Source organism: Eptatretus burgeri, chromosome 1, assembly GCF_056783735.1.
Source record: "Eptatretus burgeri isolate ZD-2024b chromosome 1, Ebu_testis_v1, whole genome shotgun sequence".
NCBI classification, from domain to species: domain Eukaryota; kingdom Metazoa; phylum Chordata; class Myxini; order Myxiniformes; family Myxinidae; genus Eptatretus; species Eptatretus burgeri.
In genome coordinates this window covers 117187929-117209395 of record NC_140961.1, presented here as the reverse complement: position 1 = coordinate 117209395, position 21467 = coordinate 117187929, and the positions used below count along the sequence as shown (strand labels likewise).

Below are 21467 nucleotides of genomic sequence, written 5' to 3'. Positions count from 1 at the left end.
TGCATGTGCAGAAAGGTCATTGTATCAAAAGGTGCAGATGTCGATAAAATGCTTGATCTGCTTTGTTGATTTGCTGAGTTAGTTCAAGAGTGATGACAAAATTCGCACACTTTTAGGCAACAAGCTTCCTTATGATTCACTGCTCTGATTTGATGTGAAATTAAAGATAAATTGCTGAAATGTGCCGATTATTTTTGAGATCGACTGAAACAACATTGCCTTGATTTATTCTTACATTTGCGACAAACATCGATTTCGTAAGCATCTCAATTATCTCTGTACATTTTCTCGCTGCTCTGTAGGGCCTGCTAAAAAAGCATGAGGCTTTTGAGACAGACTTTGCTGTGCACCATGAGCGCGTCAATGATGTGTGTACCAATGCAGAGCAGCTGGTGCAGAAGGTAGGCTGTGTTAACAGGTGTATGGTTACTTGCAGCCAAGAATGTTTTGGTTGACCATAGCATAATTGTAATAAATGCAATGCATCTTATCTATGACAGCTATGGTCGGTAAAATTACATTGATTTGTCGCACTGAGAATGTTTCCGTCGAAGCATTACAATGGAATATATCGTGAGACCTTAAGGTTTTGATTGATGAGTGGAAACCTGCTCTTTGCTTCCCTTTCCCCAAGAATAATCACCATGCAGATACAATCCGCCAACGTGTGGATGGTTTGCGGGATAAGGTGACAGAACTGGATGGCGCGGCCGGGCGAAGAAAGGCCCGCCTAGATGAGAATTCTGCCTTCCTGCAGTTCAATTGGAAGGCTGACGTAGTTGAGTCATGGATTGGTAAGTGGCATCTGAGCGCCTGGGTCACTACTTTGATTCAATGAGCGAAGAACTGGTCCATAATCACAGGTTGATTCCCAAAGAATTATGGACAGGTCATTTCCCCAGAATTATGGACGTGTTACTTTCCCCAGAAATAAATGACCTCTAATACCTCCTACCAGGTGGCACGACACCATTCCTCCCCCCCGTCTCCCAGAGTACAACCACCAGTTTTCAACTCATTCCGTGTAGTGAATGTTAAATAATGGAAATGGTTCAGGAGTGTGTACAAGTCAAAAAAATGAACAAACGCACTTGTATATCGTATGATTGGGTGGGGGATGATTATTCAAAGGATGTGGGGATGGTTTTACATAATTTCTTGTGACCATCCCTTCCTTGTTTTCATACTTTTTCGCATACCATCCCCACTTCCTCTTGCATTAAAAAAATTTTTTTACTACTTCTGTATAGTATCATTAAGGTGAGTAATGGAGCAAAATTATACACAATAAATAGTAAGATTTAATCGGATATTTTCACGTATTGGAAAGTGATTCATGTTGAAACAGCCTGAGTAGTGTCGTGCTTGGAGCGTCTGCTCTGAGTCTCGGAGGTTGGTGGTTCAAACCCCGGCCGAGTCATACCAAAGACTTTAAAATGGTACGTGTTGCTTCCTTGCTTGACACTCAGCATTTTAAAAGGATGGAGCATGGGAAAACAACCATAGGTTGGTAATAATAGCGCAAACTTTGAAGTTTGGGCCGAATGGCCGCCTTCTGTGTCGAAGTTCCTCGTGAGAGAACTCGTATTATTTTACGATTGTTTTTAGTATTTAAAGTCTTGGCTCGTGGATGAGCTAGAACATAGAACAGATCAGGACGTAACGAAATATAAAGAACAGTAGAAAGAGAGGAGGGAAACACAGGGTCAGGGTTGAGGGACAAAATAGAGGTAATGAGGGATAGGGGATGATGCATGGGGTTGATAAGATGGATACAGAAGCAAATTTTCAGGAAGGAAAAACTGTAAATTTGGGAAGAGGTGGGCTTGGTGTGCAGGAGAGGATTAATGGTGGTAGGAAAATCATGGTTTTGGCTGGTGGATGATTGAGATTGTGGTGAGCTGCTCTCTTGAATACCTGGAAGAAAGATTGAAAAGAATGTGGAAGTTTGTTCCACAGGTGAGAAGAAATGGAAATGAACGAGTGCAGGTGAGCAGCGATTATAGATTACGTGAGTTGAACCAGAAGGAAGTTGCTGCTGGTCCTCATGCAACCTCGCAAAACCTGACGGAGGTACAAAGTACAGAGCAGAGGTGCAAGACCAGAAATGAGGCGGTCAGACAGAACACCATCCTGTCTGCGATGTGAAAGTGATCGGCCCATCGACTCAGCTTCATTTTGGGAGATGCCAATGATCTTTAAGGCTTTTGGTTTCCACGTCATAAAGGTGTGAAGCAGGGCTGCCAGCCCAGATGAGAGAGCAGTGTTCTGTGAAGCTACAGACGAAGGCCTTGTCAGTGGATTAAAGTTCAGTTGCTCAAAGGAAGGACTTTTCATGGTGTAGGATGCCGAGTTGGCAACTGGCTTTGGAGGTCATTTTTGAAGTGTGGTTTGTTCAAGACAGATCATAGCTGATCGTGAGACCCAAAAGTTTGAGTGGCTGAAATTGTTCAAGAGGATTGTTAAGTCAATTGATGGGAGGGTTTGCCAGGTGGTCCTTTTTGGAGAGAGAGGGAGTGAGATTTGTCAGGATTGAAAGATTGTGTTTGACCAGTTTGTGATTCCATCAAGTTCTGAAGAGAAGGAAGAGGCTGCAGCCCTACCTGCCTGAAGGATGAGGGATGTCACGGCAGAGAGTGTCAAATGGATAGAGCAAACAGGATTTTCCAGAGTTGGAGAGATCATTTATGAAGATCAGGAATAGGACTGGGCCAGAACACTGCCTTGGGACACACCAGCCTTGACAGGAACAGGAGATGAAAGGATTCCATTGAAAGCCACAAGTTGGTTACGAGAGTAGAGGCCATGTGCGGAGCTGGCCTTTGATGCCATCGGCAGAGAGTTTGGAGAGCAAGGCAAGATGCCAGACTGTATCAAAAGCACAAGATATGTCCAGGGAGATGGCTCTGATCTCATATCTGACATTGAGGGCCTCCATCCATTGTTAGAGTAGAAGCAGCATGTCTGAGGTCAGTGATCAGGTCTGAATCCGAATTGATGATCTGAGATGAGGCCCTTGGAGAAAAGGAAGGATTTCATATCATCTGTAATGATGGATTCTCATAAGCTGAACAGAGCAGAAAGTGGATGTGCAAGAGCAGCAGAGATGTTGTTATTGGAATTGGCTGGTTTGGTCACATCTTGGCATAAGTTGGTAACCCAGGTTTACATCTTGTATACAATGTTGATTTGTCTGATGCTTGCACAATTTTCCAAAAAAGGATCTGGTTGCTAATTTTAATGGAGACTTAACAATTGTGAAAAGCTAATCTCCTGTCAAGTTGGTGTCCCTCATTTGTGTTCTCCTTTGTTATTGCTGACATGACTTATCATTAATATGCATAAGCTGCACAAGTGGATTGTTTATTGGCCAAGATTTGGCGACCTGTACGTTCTTGCAATCGGAACTCCTCTGCTGAATCTGCTGTGCTGCATCCACTGCAAATTACCGTACTTTATAAATTTTCACGATTTTTGCAGCTGTGATAAATTCATTGGATGATATTTTTACATCCCGGCATTGACGACTATCTTTGAGAAGTCGGAGTGTATGGAAATTTGCTGAAGACTTATTGTTTCAGCCATTTAGCTTTTGACACACTGCAGTTGACTGTCAAATTGTCACCACGGGATGGCCGTGAAAATTTGACAAAAAGCGTGAAGTATACTTGTGAGCAGTTTCTGGATTATTTAATTTAAAGGCATTCATTCCAAATCTAATAATTCATTGTTCGGATGGGAAAGGCCTTGGTCACCAGCAGAACCTTTCAGCCAGAAGAACGTGATTCAGACTGGATCATTGACCTAGCTTTCTGTCACTAGATTTAAAAGTGTTTATGAAGATGGCAAATGAAGGACGCTCCTCTCGAAAACAGGGACTTTACTGTTGTGTATAAAATATGACAGCTTGCAACAGCCGCAAGGCTGCGAAAGACATTGGTAGCTGAACCAATGACGAATGACGGGAAAATTGACTGTGTTCATCGAGGTATGCTAACGGCCATGGGAAGCAATGAGAAGCTGACATTTCCAGCTTTAACCCTTCATCAGAGCAAAACAGGATGAAGGGTCAACGCCCAGAAAGTCATCTTCTCCTTGGTTCCCATGGCGATTCACATTACTCATTCTTTTGTTGATTTCATCCATTGTTATTCCTGTCAACGGGGGCAGAGCAACACCAAGGCTTTAAAAGCAAGTCAAGTTCTTTATTGGACAATGATTTGTGGTTTTGTTGTGGCCACAATATTTTTATTTTGGTTATTTTGGAATAAACATTTAGTAGTTTATGTGTTCTATGTCGGTAGTCATTCATTCATATTGTATGCAGCAAATGGGCTGCTGGTTTGCATCATTGCTTGGAGTTCGGATATGCCATTGATACAGTGCCCTCTGTTGGTTGGGACAGCAATTTGTAATGTGTTCAGGGTGCCGGTGATAACTCGCTTACTTTTAACAAAGGAAACTGTGAGATTCTATGTCCACCAACTTATGCTGACTACACAGGATTTGTCCAGTTTAACACCCACCCAAGGAACGGCACACACATTGATGAATGGCATTGCCTGCGAGACGCCAGGATGACAGTTTTTTTATGTGCATTGTTGAGGTTCGTGGAAGAACTACAACAAAGAAGGGATCAGTTCGTAACAGAACAAAAGGAACAGGAGGAAGAGGGGGATTGGGGGAAACGTCAAGAGGAGGATTGAGGGACAAAATAGAGGGAGACTTGGAGAAATAAGAGATAGTGGCTGGCAGAGGACATGGGGTGAACAAGGTGGATACAAAAGCAAATTCTCAGGAAGGAAAAACTGTACATTTGGAAAGAGGTGGGGTTGGGGGTTCATGGGGGTAGACAAGATCATGATTGTGGGTCGGGGATGATCAGAGATAGTAGAGGGAAGAAAAGATGATGGTTGTGGATGGTGGTTGATCAGTATACAGCTGAGCCAAGATTCAAACTCGGGCTAGACAGCTTGTAGGTGAGTGTGCATACTTTGAGGCCATCCTGCTCACCCTTTATGTTGATCGTTAAAAAAAAGCATAACAGGGTTGTTGTTGACATTATCTTAAGTGGAATCTTATTTTCAGTCATGGCCAAAAAAAAATCAATCGATCAATAATTAAATAAATATACTGTTACGAATTCGCGCCCGCCGGCGTGCGATCGGTCACGTAACTCGAATCGCGACCGCGTCGCCCACCGGGACGGACAATTCAGTCGTGACCCTCCTGGAACTACCGCCAGGAGCCAGTCACGGGTGGGGTTTAACCTCACCACAACCCAGTCCGCATTCTACCCGCGCGAAATAGGGTGAATCGCCGAATGTCGATATACCTAAGTACCCGCGCGGGTAGCGTACCGAGGAGTTGTACCACACCGCAGGTTGGCTCTGGACACGAACCGCTTAAGCGGCTCGTTCCGTGCTAAGGGGATAACCAAGTGGAGTTATCGCCGACCTTGACGGTTCAGATTACTTGCTGGGTGTCTAAACCCACTACCAATCCCTTCCGTGATGCAAGATGGCACTTTCAAACGAAGGAAAGGACGCAACGAAACGGGTCACAATTTAACAAGCACCTTTATTTCACACACGCAGACAAGGCAAGCACGTATTCACAGCCATACAGTAAGAATGCACATATTACAGTCAAAGCAATGAAAGCAACGCAGAGCTACAACCGAATAAAGCAATGTACAAGCACTTATTCAGGTTTACTTAAAAGACTGGCGCCACACACACATTTACACAAAAAGCAAATAAAAGCCACCCTCACAGGCAAGGGGGCAGACAGTTCCGTGGACCAAATGTACGTGGGACCTGGGTGAGCGGCCAGGTCCAAGAGACCAAAGGGGTCTTACCCGCGCCCTCGTGGCGTGATGGCGGGCGAGTCGCAATGTCAGCGTAACGTGCCTGACTCCGTGCCCCTGGCGTGGTCGGTGAGCTCCTTTAGGCGTGCGTTGCGCAGGCACGTGTTGGTCGGTCGACACCACGGTTGGGGTGGGGAACGGACGGGGTCACCGGCGCTATCTCAGCGCGGATGGGGGGAATTGTTGATGCTCGGGTGGAGAGAGGGGAATGGCGGACGCTCCGTCCCGCTCGCGGGGCCTTATGACCGCACCGACTCCGGCGAACTCTCGCCCCTGAGCCCTCTTCCGCATCCCTGCTTCACTCCGCGACTCGTCCCTCGACCTCAACTCCGAGCTCCGTCCCCTTCGCCGTCCGATCCCGGCAAACACACGACTCAGACACCACGACTTCGACCACGACCCAACAACGACAACCTCGACGACGACCTCCGTCTTCACTCGACCAGCCAGCCACGAGTCGCCTTGTGCTCGCGTCTTTATAGACCGGGGGAGGAGCGTGTATGTAAATTCGCGGATCAAAACGCGCTTGTAGGCGGGGCCACATCACCCGATGTTCAGCCATTGGTCGGGCAAAAAGGGGCGTGAGCCTCTCGATCCAAATTTCCTCCTAAAAGGAATCCACATGCATCGCGCTTGGGGGCGGGGCCACACCACCCGACGCTCGCCCATTGGACGGAGGAAAAGGGGGCGTGAACCTCCCCTGATCCGATTTCCTCTCCCGTAAAGGCATCCATTTGTACTCGTGGCTCGACGCGTTCGGCAACAATCACCGAACGGGCCCTGGACAGCACGACGTTCGGTGTTGACAGGTGGGGTGGTTGATGGTTGTGGAGGGAGAAAGGCAAAGGTGGTGGGGGGTTTGCTGTGGTGGTTTGGTTGTTGGCGGGCGTCGTTTGAGAATGGCGGTGAAGCGATGTTTGCGGGATGGAGTTGTGGAGGTAAAGAGGCGAAGGTGGTGGTGTTTGAGTTGTTGGGGGATTATTGGTCCAAAATAATGACAGAGAAAAGAAAAACGGCTATCTCAAAGGATCGCAGCCTGGATGAATCACACAAATTCCCTCTAAACAACGGGTGTGGACTAACTACACATGAACTTATCGATATATCTAACCTGAGGACCTTTCTGGTGTATTGCAAATTTCCACAGCCGTAACAATACCATACAGTACTCATGACAGAGCGTCAGTCCTGCCAAAGCAGTTCCTCGACAAAAGTTGTGCTGGTTGGTTTGCCGTTGCCTTTACAGCATTCGGTGATGGCAGGAATTTGTAATTTGGCAAGTTTTCCAGTGATCACTTGTCTATGTGTGAAGGATAACTATGGGCCGTGAACATCCACCAGCGATCAGTGCTGGTAGATGGTTCCTTTGGTTTGACGCCCTTTTGATGGGCTGTGCGCACATTCAGGCATCGCCCCGAACGTGAAGCACCAGGATGACTCTTTCTTTATACCTGGGTGGCGATTCAAACCCAGACTAGACAACTCATAGGATAGGATGCATACCTCCAGGGTGTCTAGGCTATTCTTTCAACACTGGATGTACATTCATATCTCCCAATGTCCTTTTATTACATAATATGCACGATAACTGGTTATCTGTAGTAAGGTTATCACTTTCGCACTCCCTTGAGTACTTGTCAGTCTTGATGTATCTTTTGCTGTTTAATTTGCAGATGAGAAGGAGAGTAGCTTGAAGACTGAGGATTATGGGAAAGACCTGTCTTCTGTGCAAACTCTCCTCACTAAACAGGTAATTTCTAGTTCAGAATCCCCTTGAAGATTAATTGCACTGAAATGTCGAAAAAAAAAATACCTTCAATATGTTTTGTGTCCCCCTCTCCTATTACTTGCTCGTAGGAGACCTTTGATGCTGGCCTGCAGGCATTTCAACAAGAGGGCATTGCCAATATCACAGCACTTAAAGACCAATTATTAGATGCACGCCATGTCCAGTCCCCAGCGATCGAAGCCCGTCATGCAGCTTTGCTCGCACGATGGACCCGTCTGCTTGATAGCTCATCCGCGCGCAAGCAAAAGCTACTGCAGGCTCAAGATCATTACCGCAAGGTATGCAAGAGTGTAGAGGAATGCCTAAGATGAAAATCTATTGTAATGTGCCCTGATCGTGATAGACCATTGTCTTGCTGGGCAGTTTCGCCATAAGAATACCCGAGTAGCCTGTTTGGCTTGATTCAAACCGAGTGCACGAAGTCACACGGCCTTTTCTACCCTCCTCAACCCCACCCAAATCCCCCCTCTTTCAAATTTTTCCAGTCTTCCCTCCATAGAGTTTCCTTCTGTGTTCATCTTGTCCACCCCATGCATGCATATTTTGCGTCCTGTTTTTACGTGCTATGTCTTGATCCGTTCACTGTACGAGCTTTTCCATGAGCTTCGACTATGTATACAAAATGTTTTTTTTTTTTTTTTAAGGTACATGTCTATTTACTTCTGTTATAATTGGCCCATATGTGTGCATTTACAAAGTAATTGCGCAGGCATGGCAGTATTTGCTTTAACACAAATACTGCCATGAGGGATTGCCAACCCTTCCTATCCACTTTTCAATACCCTGGGTGCTCAAGATGCAAGTTGTAAGTTTGTGCACGAGTAGTAGTTACAAAGGCTTGCACCTAAGCCTGGACATGCTGAGCCAGCAAACTATGATCATGTACGTGAAAGCACCAGATTGATTGTGGGGATACAAGCTGTGCTTCGGTTGTATTCTTGTTCAGGTGGAGGAACTCTTCCTGACATTTGCTAAAAAAGCTTCAGCTTTTAACAGCTGGTTTGAAAATGCAGAGGAGGACCTCACAGACCCTGTGCGCTGCAACTCTCTTGAGGAAATCCGTGCCCTGCGAGAAGCTCATGAAGCCTTCCGGTATGTGCCAATGAGTATATTCCGTTTTGATTTTCAGGACAATCTACCTCTTTGGAATGCTCTCTGTAAGTCTTTGAGCATTTTGGGGAATGGAGGTTCTTGATTATTTTAACAATCTTATGAGGGCCAAATTTTTTTTTTTTAACTTTCTTTTTTTTTTTGCATTTGCTGAAAATCTCTCCCCGCCCTGTACCGCACCCTCACATTTTCACCCTCCTCCTCTCCCCACCTATCTCACCCCCTCTGTTAGCTTATTTTCCCATCCATGCACCATGCCAACAAGCCCTCTTCCCCTGTCCCCAGATATGTGGACCTCAAACATCCGAGACCTCTGCTCCAATCTGACAGATCTCTCAATCCAGGCCCCTGCTGATAAACCGGACATTCAAAAGAATTCTTCCTCCCACAGGACTTCCCAGACTCCGTTGTGTGTCTCCCTGGCTATTGTCTTTTCCATTTTAATGGGCCTGAACCCCACCCTGGTAGCAGAGTTGCACTTCACAGCAATGGCTCAATTTTTGTGTGCTGATCTTACGCCTCCCAATCCCCAGGAGTACCTTTGGCTGCAGCTTCCCCTACGCTCCCACTTCTTGTTCATCTGTGTGTTGTACCGTCATCCTAACAGTAACGACTCCATCTACATCTCTCACAGATAACATGGACAGACTTTTAACCACTCATTCCAACTCTCTCTCTCTCTCTTCCTCATATATGGTGATTTCAATTGTCACCATGCAAATTGGCTGGGTGTTGGTACCTCTCTCACCAGCCATGGCACTTCAGCAAAGGATGTCTGTTACTCCATGGGAATGACTCATTCTGTTGTTACTAGAGCAATTTTTCTTATTTTGGTTATTTGCAGCGATTCACTGAGTCATGCTGAATTAGATTTCCAGCAGTTGGGCAGTCTCGATCAACAGATCAAGAGCTACAATGTCACATCCAACCCGTACACTTGGTTCACGATGGAGACACTGGAGGAAACCTGGAGGAACCTGCAAAAAATAATGAAGGTTTGATCTCAACCCTGTTGTGCTTTTCTTTTGTTTTGTTTTGGGTTTTTGGTTTCTGTACAGTCGTTGACTCAAACGTTATTACATACAATGATTGTTAATAAATTGGGGCAAACACAAAACCAAACCTTCAACCTCCCAGGAGCGTGAGCAGGAGCTTCAGAAAGAGCAACGTCGACAGGAGGAGAACGACAAACTGCGTCAGGAGTTTGCTCAACATGCCAACACCTTCCACCAATGGCTCACAGAGACCAGGTCACTTATCCCACACTGCATCGCCATGCTTCTTCTGGTCATTTGTTTGCATTAGCCTCACCTCTTATCGAAATCACTTTTGGTTAGAGGCTTTCCTGAAACAGTAATGCTTCAGTTCTGGATTCATGTTGTTTTGATTGTTTGTTTATCGATTGCTTTGCAAGCTTATATGGAATAATTGTTTTGCTGGCTTTGATATCGTTGTTCCTGAAGGTCTCCCTACATTGCTTGGTTATGTTGGTAATCTGAGTTCTGCTTCCTTAGTTTCACTAGAATATTTTGTAAGCCTTTTCAGATTCTGCAGCAAACCCAGTTAATGGTGTATAGCTGTACAAGGCCTTGACCTTTGTTCATAAATGTGAAGCGAGTTGAGTGGAAACAAATATGTTTTCATTAATTCAGATGAGATCAGTTGAAAAAGTGACAATCCTTTCAGGGGATTTGTTTTGATGTCGTTTTTATCCCCCGCTACGTGGCGGAAGGGGGATATTGTTGTCACCCGGGTCGTCCGTCCGTCCGTCCGGCTGGGCATCAACATTTATAGCTGTGAGTGCGATAACTCATAAACTGTTCACCATATCGATTTGAAATTTGGGTCACACATGCACCACATGAAAAGGAAGAACCCTATTGATTCTGGGCGTGGCCGGATCCAAGATGGCCGACTAGGGTGGCCATCTTGAAAAAATGTTTTTTGTAATAAATGGAAAACCGCTTATCTGATTTCAATTATTTTTGGTCACTACGTTCCTCACCCCTGGGGAACTTTTTCGAGATGATGACCAAATGGTGTCTTGTTTCCAATTCACCTCCCTCATTATCTGGAATATGTATGACCTTTTTCATTCAATGGCAGGGGATTCCCCATCTCTGATGGTATATTTGTGATTTGCAGTCAGTGTTACTTTCCTGAAAAATTACGCGCGCGCGCGCGCACACACACACGCACACACACACACACAGACACACACACACACACACACACACACACACACACACACACACACACACACACACACACACACACACACACACACACACAGTCATCCCCCGCTATATCGCGGTTCATATATCCGCTATATCGCAAATATATACAATGATAATAAATCAAAGCGTGATAATAAAAACGTGAGGTAAACTAAAGCTAATTTTGAGACGTCTCCACACACTCAAATACTGACAAGGGGAAAGTTAAAATAAAAGAAAATCCCTCCTTTTATCCTGACACTGAGCTGTGTGTACAGAGATGATCTTTTAGGAGTGTGGCAATCAAACCACGTTGTCCTGCGTGGGAAACCGCACCCAAAATGGCGCCCAGTCACGCTTTTGGCGGGAGACATACGTGGTAATTTGTGCGGCGGTATTCAACGCCAGGGCCCAGAAACCGCCATGCGGCTTCTTTTCATGAACGAACTTCCCACACCTTTCCTTTTTGAAGCACCAAGTCCACTCGCAACCATGGCCCACCTTCTTCCTCGAACATGCAACGGGATAACGCTGATTTATTGCTGTGACGCGTGCTCCTCCTCTTCTCTCTCTCCTCATAAAACATATAACTTTGCAACTCAGCCAAACAGTAATGGCTGGCGTCTTGCTCCAGCACACGGGCAAATTCACACAGCCCGAACACCAAAATTACGCAGCCTTCTTCGTCGTGTCGAGGAGAAGCCAGACATTCAGACCCTCCGTCTCAATCGCGTTCCTCGCCCAACTATCTGCTCTCTCGCACCTTCTCCGAAGCGTACAAACTTCACAACCAGGCCGAACAGTGAATTGCTAACGTCTTGTTTCAGTGCATGACTGAATTCACACCAACAGAAACAACAAGAATCACGCTGCTATTTTGCCGTGCCAAGAGGAGAGCACAAACGAAGCCCTCTGTCTCAACCACGTTCCTCACACCAACTATCTGCGCACCCCAAACATGCCCTCTTGTCTCTCTTGCACCTTCTCACATCACCCCGACCAATCGCAACCCTCAGGGCATAGCCTGCCAATTGTTGTCGTTTAAGCGTCTTTCCATTTTATAACCGGCTTTGTAAATGCAAATCGTAGGAAAAGGTCATGCAGGTGCATTCACCTACTGGAGAAATTACCCTTGAACCCTACCTAATTAACACAGCACCATCCTCCCCTCCCCCACCCCCCAATGTGGTGACATGCAACAATCTTAAGGTCACAGTTTTCCCTCCTTAATTTACATCGAGATATCTCCTCATCCATGGACCATGCTACACTATGCAGGCCTACCTTTACGATGAAATTCCTCCATCTACCCCACAAACAAAACAATATATATATACTAGCGGTGTGTGCTTACACATTCTAAGTAATAATAAACCCTGCTTCCCCATTGTCTCGGGCCGCTCACCTGCATTTATTTTTGTGCACCACTCCTTCCCAATTCCATATCCAGGCGATGCATGACATTATCGCCGGGCACCGAAGGGAGTATTCAGTTTTCTTGTTTGTCTGTCCAGGTGATATCTCAGCCATCCTTTGAGCTAGAAAGCTGAAATTTGGAGACAAAAGTGAAGATTTGCTTTGGCAAAAACCTTATTTTATTTTTCATTTTTTGATTCATCAATTAATTGATTAATTTCTTCATTATTGTCAATTTATTTACCGTTTATTTATTTCCTTTCTCATATGGGCCATATCTCAGGCACCTTTTGAGCTCAAAAGCAGATATTTGGACACGACAGTGAACAATGATTTGGCTATAAAGGGTTTTTTTGATTTATTGATTTGTTAATAAATTGATTTTTCATTTTTCGATGAATTACCTAATTTTAAAAAAATACAGATTCGGATGAAACAGTGATGGTTCAGGTATGCTATTAGCCAACTAAATTAAGAAATTAATTATTTTACGATTACAATTTACGTATTTTAATTATGCAATTAATCAATCACTCAGTTATTGCACACAGCTCCCTCCCAATCTTGTCTCATGTGCTGCATGGCGGCATCGCCGACCACCTAAGGCGCCCCGGCAAAGTTGCATGCTGTAGGAGTTGTTATTTATTTATTTGGCATGGAGGCAGTGTACTTTGTTCCACTACTTGTTAGGTCATCTCTACGGAGATGACCTAATAAAGCCGGACCAAATGTCCGTCCGTCAACAATTTTTCTTTCTGATCTTGATGAAACTTAGTATGTGGGTAGAGGTCGATGAGTGTTGCACAACGATATAACTTTTGTCCGGGTTCAGGGTCAAAGTCACGAGGTCACTTAAGTTATAAAAATCGCCATTTTCAAAACCTATCTAGTCTGCCATTCTACAAGATATTCGGCAACTGTTTATTGATTATGATAGTAAAAAAATATTATCTTGTATCTAACCAGATTTTTGAATTTCCATCCCGTTTGGCCGCCACGTTACCTGGAAGATGGTCAAAAGCACGTCCCGGTACAAAGAAAACGTTTTACTTCTGATCTTGATGAAATTGGTATGTGGGTAGAGGTCGATGAGTGATACCCAATGACATATTTTTTCCCGGATTTGAGGTCAGGGTTAAGGTCACGAAGTCACAAAAGTTGTGAAAGTCGCCATTTTCAAAACCTATCTCGTCTGTCATTTTAGGAGATATCTGGCAACGGTTCATCGATTATGATAGTGAAAAACATTATAGAGATGACCGTCACCCCCACACGGGGGTAATTTGTTTTTTTTCATTTGGTTTTTTTCCATTTATTTATTTTTTAATCTATGGATGCTTTCCGATGGTTTTATGATTTTTTTTCCTTATGTATTGGCTTCGATCTCCACCGGCATGCAAAATTTCAGCTTTCTCTATCACCCGGACGGTACAAATTTTTAATATTGGTGAGTGAGTCAGTGAGCCAGTGGTTAGAATGAACTCTATTTCTATAAATATGAGTTGTTGTTTTTTATATGCTGCAAAAATTGGAATGGTATTTAAAATTGCTTTCACAGTTTAGACTTGCAAATATGCTGCAGATTTGTCATGTGGTTTGATAATTTGAGTGTAAAAATGATGCTTCATTGCCAAAGTTAATTTTATTATTTTGCTTGAGACTGGTCACACTTTTTTGAATCAAAAAATCTGATGATTAATCTTTGTTCCTCATCCACTCCCTTTCTGTCTAAATCAACTTTGCTGGTATCCATTCTCGATCATGTCATGGTGTGCATCTTTCCATTTCACTTCCAATCATTGCTCCAATCCTGAATCTCTCCATCCCACACTGCCGTACAATCTCTGCATATTGGGCTGTATTGATCTTTTCTTCTCAACGGATCTTGGAATCGGAATCGTTACCAACAGGACGTACCTACTGGATGGGTGAATGCCATTTTTATACTTTATGCTTTCCTTCCTGTTGCGCTTACACTGAGCCACGGCTTATTTAATGGAAATTGTTGTGTTGAACCAACTTTCATGCTCACACATGATTATGTACATGCAATTCAATTTGTTTTTCATCCTTTAAATGTGTACTTACTTTAATATACATGAGGGAGAGAGTTGTTCTTCAACTGAAAATTATTGGTTCATGGCTGCGAGAATACAAAAGTGATTAGTCATTGTTAAACAGGTAAAGCACAAGTCGGATGTTTGTGTAACAAATGCTGTATATGCAATTTGATGCACTTTGAAAACGCATTCCATGAATTGATCTTTGATATTATTTTTAAAACATTTTTCTTGCTTTTTCCAGTTTTGTTCTCAAATCAAAGATTTGTTTCTATTTTATTCGCTTTTATGTTTATTATATTTCTCAACTTTTTACTCGTTTGTGCGTGTGGCACATAGAATCGCCTATCGCCGCATCATACGTGTGTATAGATACGAAGTTCGGGATGACCTCTCTGGAAGGTTTTATTTTTCATTTATTGGATGCTTTGTGTGCACAAACTCACCTCAAGTGTGCTGCTTAATTATTTTTTTCTTTTATATTCACTAAATCTCACAGTTTGAGCCTTTGTTTATCTTTTGAATTGAAACTCCTCCATCCCCCACCCCCCAACCCACCTTCCTCCACTTGGCTTTATGTCACAGCTCAGTAGTTGTTTAGTGCACACCAAAATGAATGTGTAATTTTTCTCCAGGATTTCTCATTTTGCTATGCTTTGTTTTTTTTTGTTGTTTTTTTTTCTTTTTTCTTTTTTTTTTCCAAGATCTTGTATGGTGGAGGAATCTGGAACTTTGGAATCACAACTTGAGGCCACCAAGGTGGGTGTCATTGCCATTGAGTGGACATGATGTCATTATACTGTTTGAATGTCTTGCATTCATGTTCATACACTGTCAGTATTTTTGTGAGAGAAAAGTTTAGGTTTAAAGTTGGCAGCCCCAGATTGACGATATTGCATGAGTGGAGCAAGTCAGTAATCCAGGAATTAAGGTGGCACCAAAAATAACAGACTACTTGCTACCCACAGTCCAGGAAATTTGTGGAAACGATTTTTGTTTGGGCACCGTTTTGAAACTGCGAAGGAGACACCATTTCAAAACAGGGAAGAGGGGTCGTCTCAAAGTCGTGGGGGAGGAGGTGCCGTTTTGAAGTCATGGGGGAGGAGGTGCCATTAATTTCATAGTCATGGGGGAGGAGATGCTGTTTCATAATCGTGGGGGAGGGGGTGCCGTTTCATAGTCGGGGAGGAGATGCTGTTTCATAGTCGTGGGGGAGGAGGAGCCGTTTCGTAATCGTGGGGAGGAGGAGCCGTTTCGTAATCGTGGGGGAGGAGGAGCCGTTTCGTAATCGTGGGGGAGGGGGTGCCGTTTCATAGTCGGGGAGGAGATGCTGTTTCATCGTCGTGGGGGAGGAGGAGCCGTTTCGTCATCGTGGGGGAGGAGGAACCGTTTCGTAATCGTGGGGGAGGAGGCGCAGCTTCGTAGTCGTGGGGGAGGAGGAGCCGTTTCGTAATCGTGGGGGAGGAGGAGCCGTTTCGTAATCGTGGGGGAGGAGGCGCCGTTTCGTAATTGTGGGGGAGGAGGGGCCGTTTCGTAGTCGTGGGGGAGGAGGCGCCGTTTCGTAGTCGTGGGGGAGGAGGCGCCGTTTCGTAGTCGTGGGAGAGAAGGCGCCGTTTCGTAGACGTGGGGGTGGAGGCGCCGTTTCGTAGTCGTGGGGGAGGAGGCGCCGTTTCGTAGTCGTGGTGGAGGAGGTGACGTTTCGTAGTCGTGGGGAAGGAGGTGCCGTTTCGTAGTCGGGGAGGAGGAGCCGTTTCATCGTCGTGGGGAGGAGGCGCCGTTTCGTAGTCGTGGGGGAGGAGGCGCCGTTTCGTAGTCGTGGGGGAGGAGGCGCCGTTTCGTAGTCGTGGGGGAGGAGGCGCCGTTTCATCGTCGTGGGGAGGAGGCGCCGTTTCGTAGTCGTGGGGGAGGAGGCGCCGTTTCGTAGACGTGGGGGAGGAGGCGCCGTTTCGTAGACGTGGGGGAGGAGGCGCCGTTTCGTAGTCGTGGAGGAGGAGGCGCCGTTTCGTAGTCGTGGGGGAGGAGGAGAGGTTTCGTAGTCGTGGTGGAGGAGGTGACGTTTCATAGTCGTGGGGAAGGAGGTGCCGTTTCGTAGTCGGGGAGGAGGAGCCGTTTCATCGTCGTGGGGAGGAGGCGCCGTTTCGTAGACGTGGGGGAGGAGGCGCCGTTTCGTAGACGTGGGGGAGGAGGCGCCGTTTCGTAGACGTGGGGGAGGAGGCGCCGTTTCGTAGACGTGGGGGAGGAGGCGCCGTTTCGTAGACGTGGGGGAGGAGGCGCCGTTTCGTAGTCGTGGGGGAGGAGGAGCCGTTTCGTAGTCGTGGGAGGAGGCGAGGTTTCGTAGACGTGGGGGAGGAGGCGCCGTTTCATAGTCGTGGGGAAGGAGGTGCCGTTTCGTAGACGTGGGGGAGGAGGCGCCGTTTCATCGTCGTGGGGAGGAGGCGCCGTTTCGTAGTCGTGGGGGAGGAGGCGCCGTTTCGTAGTCGTGGGGGAGGAGGCGCCGTTTCGTAGTCGTGGGGGAGGAGGCGAGGTTTCGTAGTCGTGGTGGAGGAGGTGACGTTTCATAGTCGTGGGGAAGGAGGTGCCGTTTCGTAGTTGGGAAGGTGCCGTTTTGAAGTGGGGAAGGAGGTGTTTCATAGTCGGGGAGGAGGAGCCGTTTCGTCGTCGTGGGGAAGGAGGTGCTGTTTCGTAGTCAGGAAGGTGCCGTTTTGAAGTGGGGAAGGAGGTGCCGTTTCGTACTCGTGGGGGGATGAGGTGCCGTTTCTTCGTCGTTGGGAAGGAGGAGCTGTTTCGTTGTCATGGGAGAGACGCCGCCGTTTCGTTGTTGTGGGGAAGGAGGTGCCGTTTCATAGTCGGGGAGGAGGTGCCGTTTCATAGTCATGGGGGAGGAGGCACCGTTTCGTAGTCATGGGGGAGGAGGAGCCGTTTCGTAGTCATGGGGGAGGAGGCGCCGTTTCGTAGTCGTGGGGGAGGAGGCACCGTTTCATCGTCGTCTATGAACATCAAGTCTTGTGAGGATATACTCATGAATAATTTACTCCGAACTCTGTATGTAATTGTTTGTTATTCTTATGAGACGTACCAATATGCTTATTTGATGGAAGAATCATAATCATGTTTATTTTATTAATTCTTTGGTGCTCAGAGAAAGCATCAAGAGATCAGGGCAATGAAGAGCCAGTTAAAGAAAATTGAGGATCTTGGAGCAGCTATGGAGGAAGCATTGATTCTTGATAACAAGTACACAGAGCACAGCACTGTGGGTCTGGCTCAACAGTGGGATCAGCTGGACCAGCTTGGCATGCGGATGCAGCACAATTTGGAACAGCAGATCCAGGCCAGGTATGTGTCTGCCTTACATACTTGCATCATCTGTATGTTAGCCATCCATCCTTCTTTTAAATTATTATCCAACGGTTGACTTTTAAGTGTCCATCCAACTTCATTTTTTAATATATGGCTTTATTCAGAATATAGTTATTGAAGAACTTGTCTTCCGCTTGAGGGCTCGTGTCGATCTGCATTGGCGTACAAAAAGTCAACGCCCGCAACGTCGGCTTCTCCTTGCTTCCCTTGGTAGTTAGTATACCTCGATCAATGCTCCGCAAATTCCATCCTTTGATTTTAATCAGCTTTGCATGGGAGATTTGGATGACCACATGCGAACACAGATTCATCATCACGGGATGTGTGTGTCGTGCCTCCTGGATCAAGGAAGCATGGGACAGTGTTTCTCATGCAGTCGGTCATTGTTAGTGGCTTTGTCAAGCCAGAGATCGTTGGAAGACCAGAGGAGCCCGAGGACGATGATGTGGAGGATGATGAGAACAGCCCACCTGGCCTGATCTCTGAGCTCGCCGTCATCTTCAATTCCGATATGAAAGACGAGCAATTTGAAGGTTTTTCAGATGCGGAGTAATTACGTGGTATACTGTAGTCATCAGTGACCAGATCAAACGTGTTGAGACAGTGCTCAGTGATTAAACTCTTACATGGATTAAAATGTGCTTGTGTTTCAATAAGTGCCAGGTGTTCAGATTTTGTAAGGAGTCGTGAACTGCGATAAAATGTAATATGCTTTGATACTGTGCTGATCATGATTCTATAGCTTGTTTTAAATACTGTACCTCTATACGATGACAAACTGTTGAAAAACTCTTAATGTTCCTAATTTATCCGAAAGGTTGTTCCACAAGTAATTCAAATAATATTCATGACTCTGGAAGGTACTGTAGCTAGCAATGCCTTGAGGGTCAGGGAAGAATTAACACCTCTGTTGTCCTGACTGACAGTTCTGATAACAACCATAGTTGATCTTGCTTCGTCTTGTACTCTAAATTGACTTGTCTATGAATGAAGAAAAGAAAAATGTGAAAATTAGCCAAATCAACTTGTAGTCCAAAAAAATACGGTGACTGGTTTCTTTGGAAGAATCTCATCATATGGAAGTCCTGCTTCAATGATTCTTTTGTTTGAGAACTTTTTTTACCTCCACCACCCAAAGTGAAGGAGGTTGGTTATATTTTCACCCCTTTCTGTCTGTCTTTGTCATTTGCAAAATAGAAGATTTTTCAAGTATATTTGTCAGTCGATTTTGTTTGGCTGGCTGCTTGTCGCCTGCAGGTCACAATTTTAAACCGATCTTCACGAAACTTCACCACATGGTAGAGTTTGTCATAAGGAAGAAGACTATTGTTTTTGAAGTCAAAAGGTCAACATCAGTCAAAGGTCAACAACTTAGGTTAGATTTCTAAAATCCTCAATTTTCATCCGATTGATGTGAAATTTGAAGAGGATTTGCATATCAGGTTACTGAATTCAACCACCAATTATTTTTTAGGTCAACACGGACCAAAAGGACAACAAAGGCCAACTTTTTTCAATTGCCAATTTTTATCTGACGTGAAATTTGAAGAGGAGTTGCATATGTGGTCATTTAATTCAATCACCAATTATTTTTGAGGTCAACATAGGCACAAGGTCAACTTGAGGGGGAGCACTCGGTAGAGTGCTAAACCTCCGCCGCCAATACTGCTGGGTCACTTAATTGAACCTGATATCCTATTCATTGTAGGTCAAGACGGATCAGACTCTAATGAACCACGATTGAATAAACTAAACTAGATCGACGCGCATGTAGAAATGCCAAAAAAAAAATCAAAATTTTTTTTGAAAAAAAGGTGCAAAATTTCTTTTTATTTTCTCTAACAAATTTTTTTGGGGGGGTTGGAAATCATTTAAAACATGTAGAAATGCAAAAACAAAAATTCAAATAGTTTTTTCAAAATGGCCGCCATAGCGGCCATTTTGGACTTTGGACCAACTCCAAAATGTAATGGCATGATCCTTGAACCATACCTAATCCCCCCACCAAGTTTCGTCGAAATCCGTCCAGGAGTTTTTCCGTAATACTGTTCACAAACAAACAGACGGGTGAAAACAGTAACCTCCGTCCATCCTCGATGGCGGAGGTTAACAACTAAGGTGGCATTTCTAAAATCCTCAATTTTCATCCAATTGACATGAAATTTGAAGAGAATTTGCATATCAGGTTACCGAATTCAACCACCAATTATTTTTGAAGTCATCATCGACTAAAAGGACAACAAAGGGCGAATTTCTAAAATTGTCAATTTTTATCCGATTGAAGTGAAATTTGAAGAGTTGCTTATTTGGTCATTGAATTCAACCACAAATTATTTCTGAGGTCAACATAGGCCCCAGGTCAACAACTTCAGTGAGATTTCTAAAACCCACAATTTTCATCCAATTGAATTGAAATTTGAAGGGGATTTATACCTCAGGTCACTGAATTCAACCACCAATTATTTTTGAGGTCGACTATGTTTTATGGATTTTGCAACTGTTGTGCTCTTCACGACATCTTCTTTCTTTGTTTGTCTGTTTGCAGGATATCTCAAAAAGTTGTGGACAGTTCCGGACGAAACTTGGTGGACAAGGACAAATTGATTCGATTTTGATAAAGATCCAAATCTGGATACGAGGATTATTTAATTTTTAAAGTGATTCTTCACCATTAGTGTAGTAGATAGTAGAAAAATCGTGCAAATTATGATACAAACATCAAATTTGGCATTTCTATTCTGCAGGGCTTTCTGATCAAATCTGCCCGATTGGCCATTTGAAAATCCAAATTTTGAAAAATTTGAAAGAAAAAAAAAACTTTAAAAAAATTTGAAGTCACAGCTGGTTGAAATTCTTGAAGTGCAAGTGAACATCCCAGACAGAGAACCAAGGGGAGATGCAGTCATCATTGATGGCTCAGCACTTATCAATGCCCTACCTCCACGCACTTCAAAGATATTTGATGACTATGCTAAAGAAGACATCATCCCAAAGGTGGAATCCTATGGTGCCAGGTACGAGAGGGTGGTCGTAGTGTTTGATATGTACAAGAAGTCAACTCTGAAGTCTGAGGCAAGGTCGAAAAGGAGGCAAGGAATGAGCAGAAGAGTGACAGGAACCAGTAAGACCCCAAGTAACTGGAGAAGCTTTCTTCGAGATGACAGCAACAAGAGTGACCTGTTTCACTTTCTTGCGGAAAAGATGTGTGAAGCATAGACGACAAGCACAGTCATTGTCACAAAAGGAGAAGATGCCATTAGCAACACAAGGAAGTCACTGGATGCTGTGTCTCCATGTTGTCATGAAGAAGCTGACACTCAAATATTTGTACATGCCAGGGATGCAACGACGGATGGTAGCAAGTCCATTATCATTAAGGCTAATGACACGGACGTACTAGTCATAGCAATATCTGTACTGCCATCCTTACAGGAACTAGGTCTTGAGAACATATGGATTGCCTTTGGCCAAGGAGCCAAGGCGCGATGGATTCTAGTCCATGAGGTAGTTTCTGCAATAGGGCCTGAGAAAGCTTGAGGGATGGGGATCCCATACTTCCATGCATTCACTGGATGTGACGTCGTGTCTGCCTTCCGCGGTAAAGGGAAGAATGTCTGCATGGCAGACTTGGAACGTCTTTCATGATG

General features: G+C 44.9%; 1 protein-coding gene and 1 long non-coding RNA gene across 2 annotated transcripts in view; both read left to right on the top strand.

Annotated features, from left to right (window-relative positions):
- Positions 1–21467, top strand: part of SPTAN1 (spectrin alpha, non-erythrocytic 1) — a 179946-nt gene that overhangs the window by 143202 nt on the left and 15277 nt on the right. Inside the window, exons 45-55 of the mRNA XM_085896171.1 lie at positions 303–401; positions 635–794; positions 7543–7619; positions 7727–7936; positions 8605–8750; positions 9613–9763; positions 9906–10018; positions 14311–14328; positions 14800–14862; positions 15165–15219; positions 17600–17796. Of these exons, the coding sequence (XP_085752297.1) occupies positions 303–401; positions 635–794; positions 7543–7619; positions 7727–7936; positions 8605–8750; positions 9613–9763; positions 9906–10018; positions 14311–14328; positions 14800–14862; positions 15165–15219; positions 17600–17796 (1289 nt within the window). The remainder of the gene's footprint in view (positions 1–302; positions 402–634; positions 795–7542; positions 7620–7726; positions 7937–8604; positions 8751–9612; positions 9764–9905; positions 10019–14310; positions 14329–14799; positions 14863–15164; positions 15220–17599; positions 17797–21467) is intronic.
- LOC147035261 (uncharacterized) lies at positions 17804–19597 on the top strand. The gene is made up of 2 exons (XR_015061916.1): positions 17804–18030; positions 18169–19597. It is a non-coding gene; the product is annotated as an uncharacterized LOC147035261 (long non-coding RNA).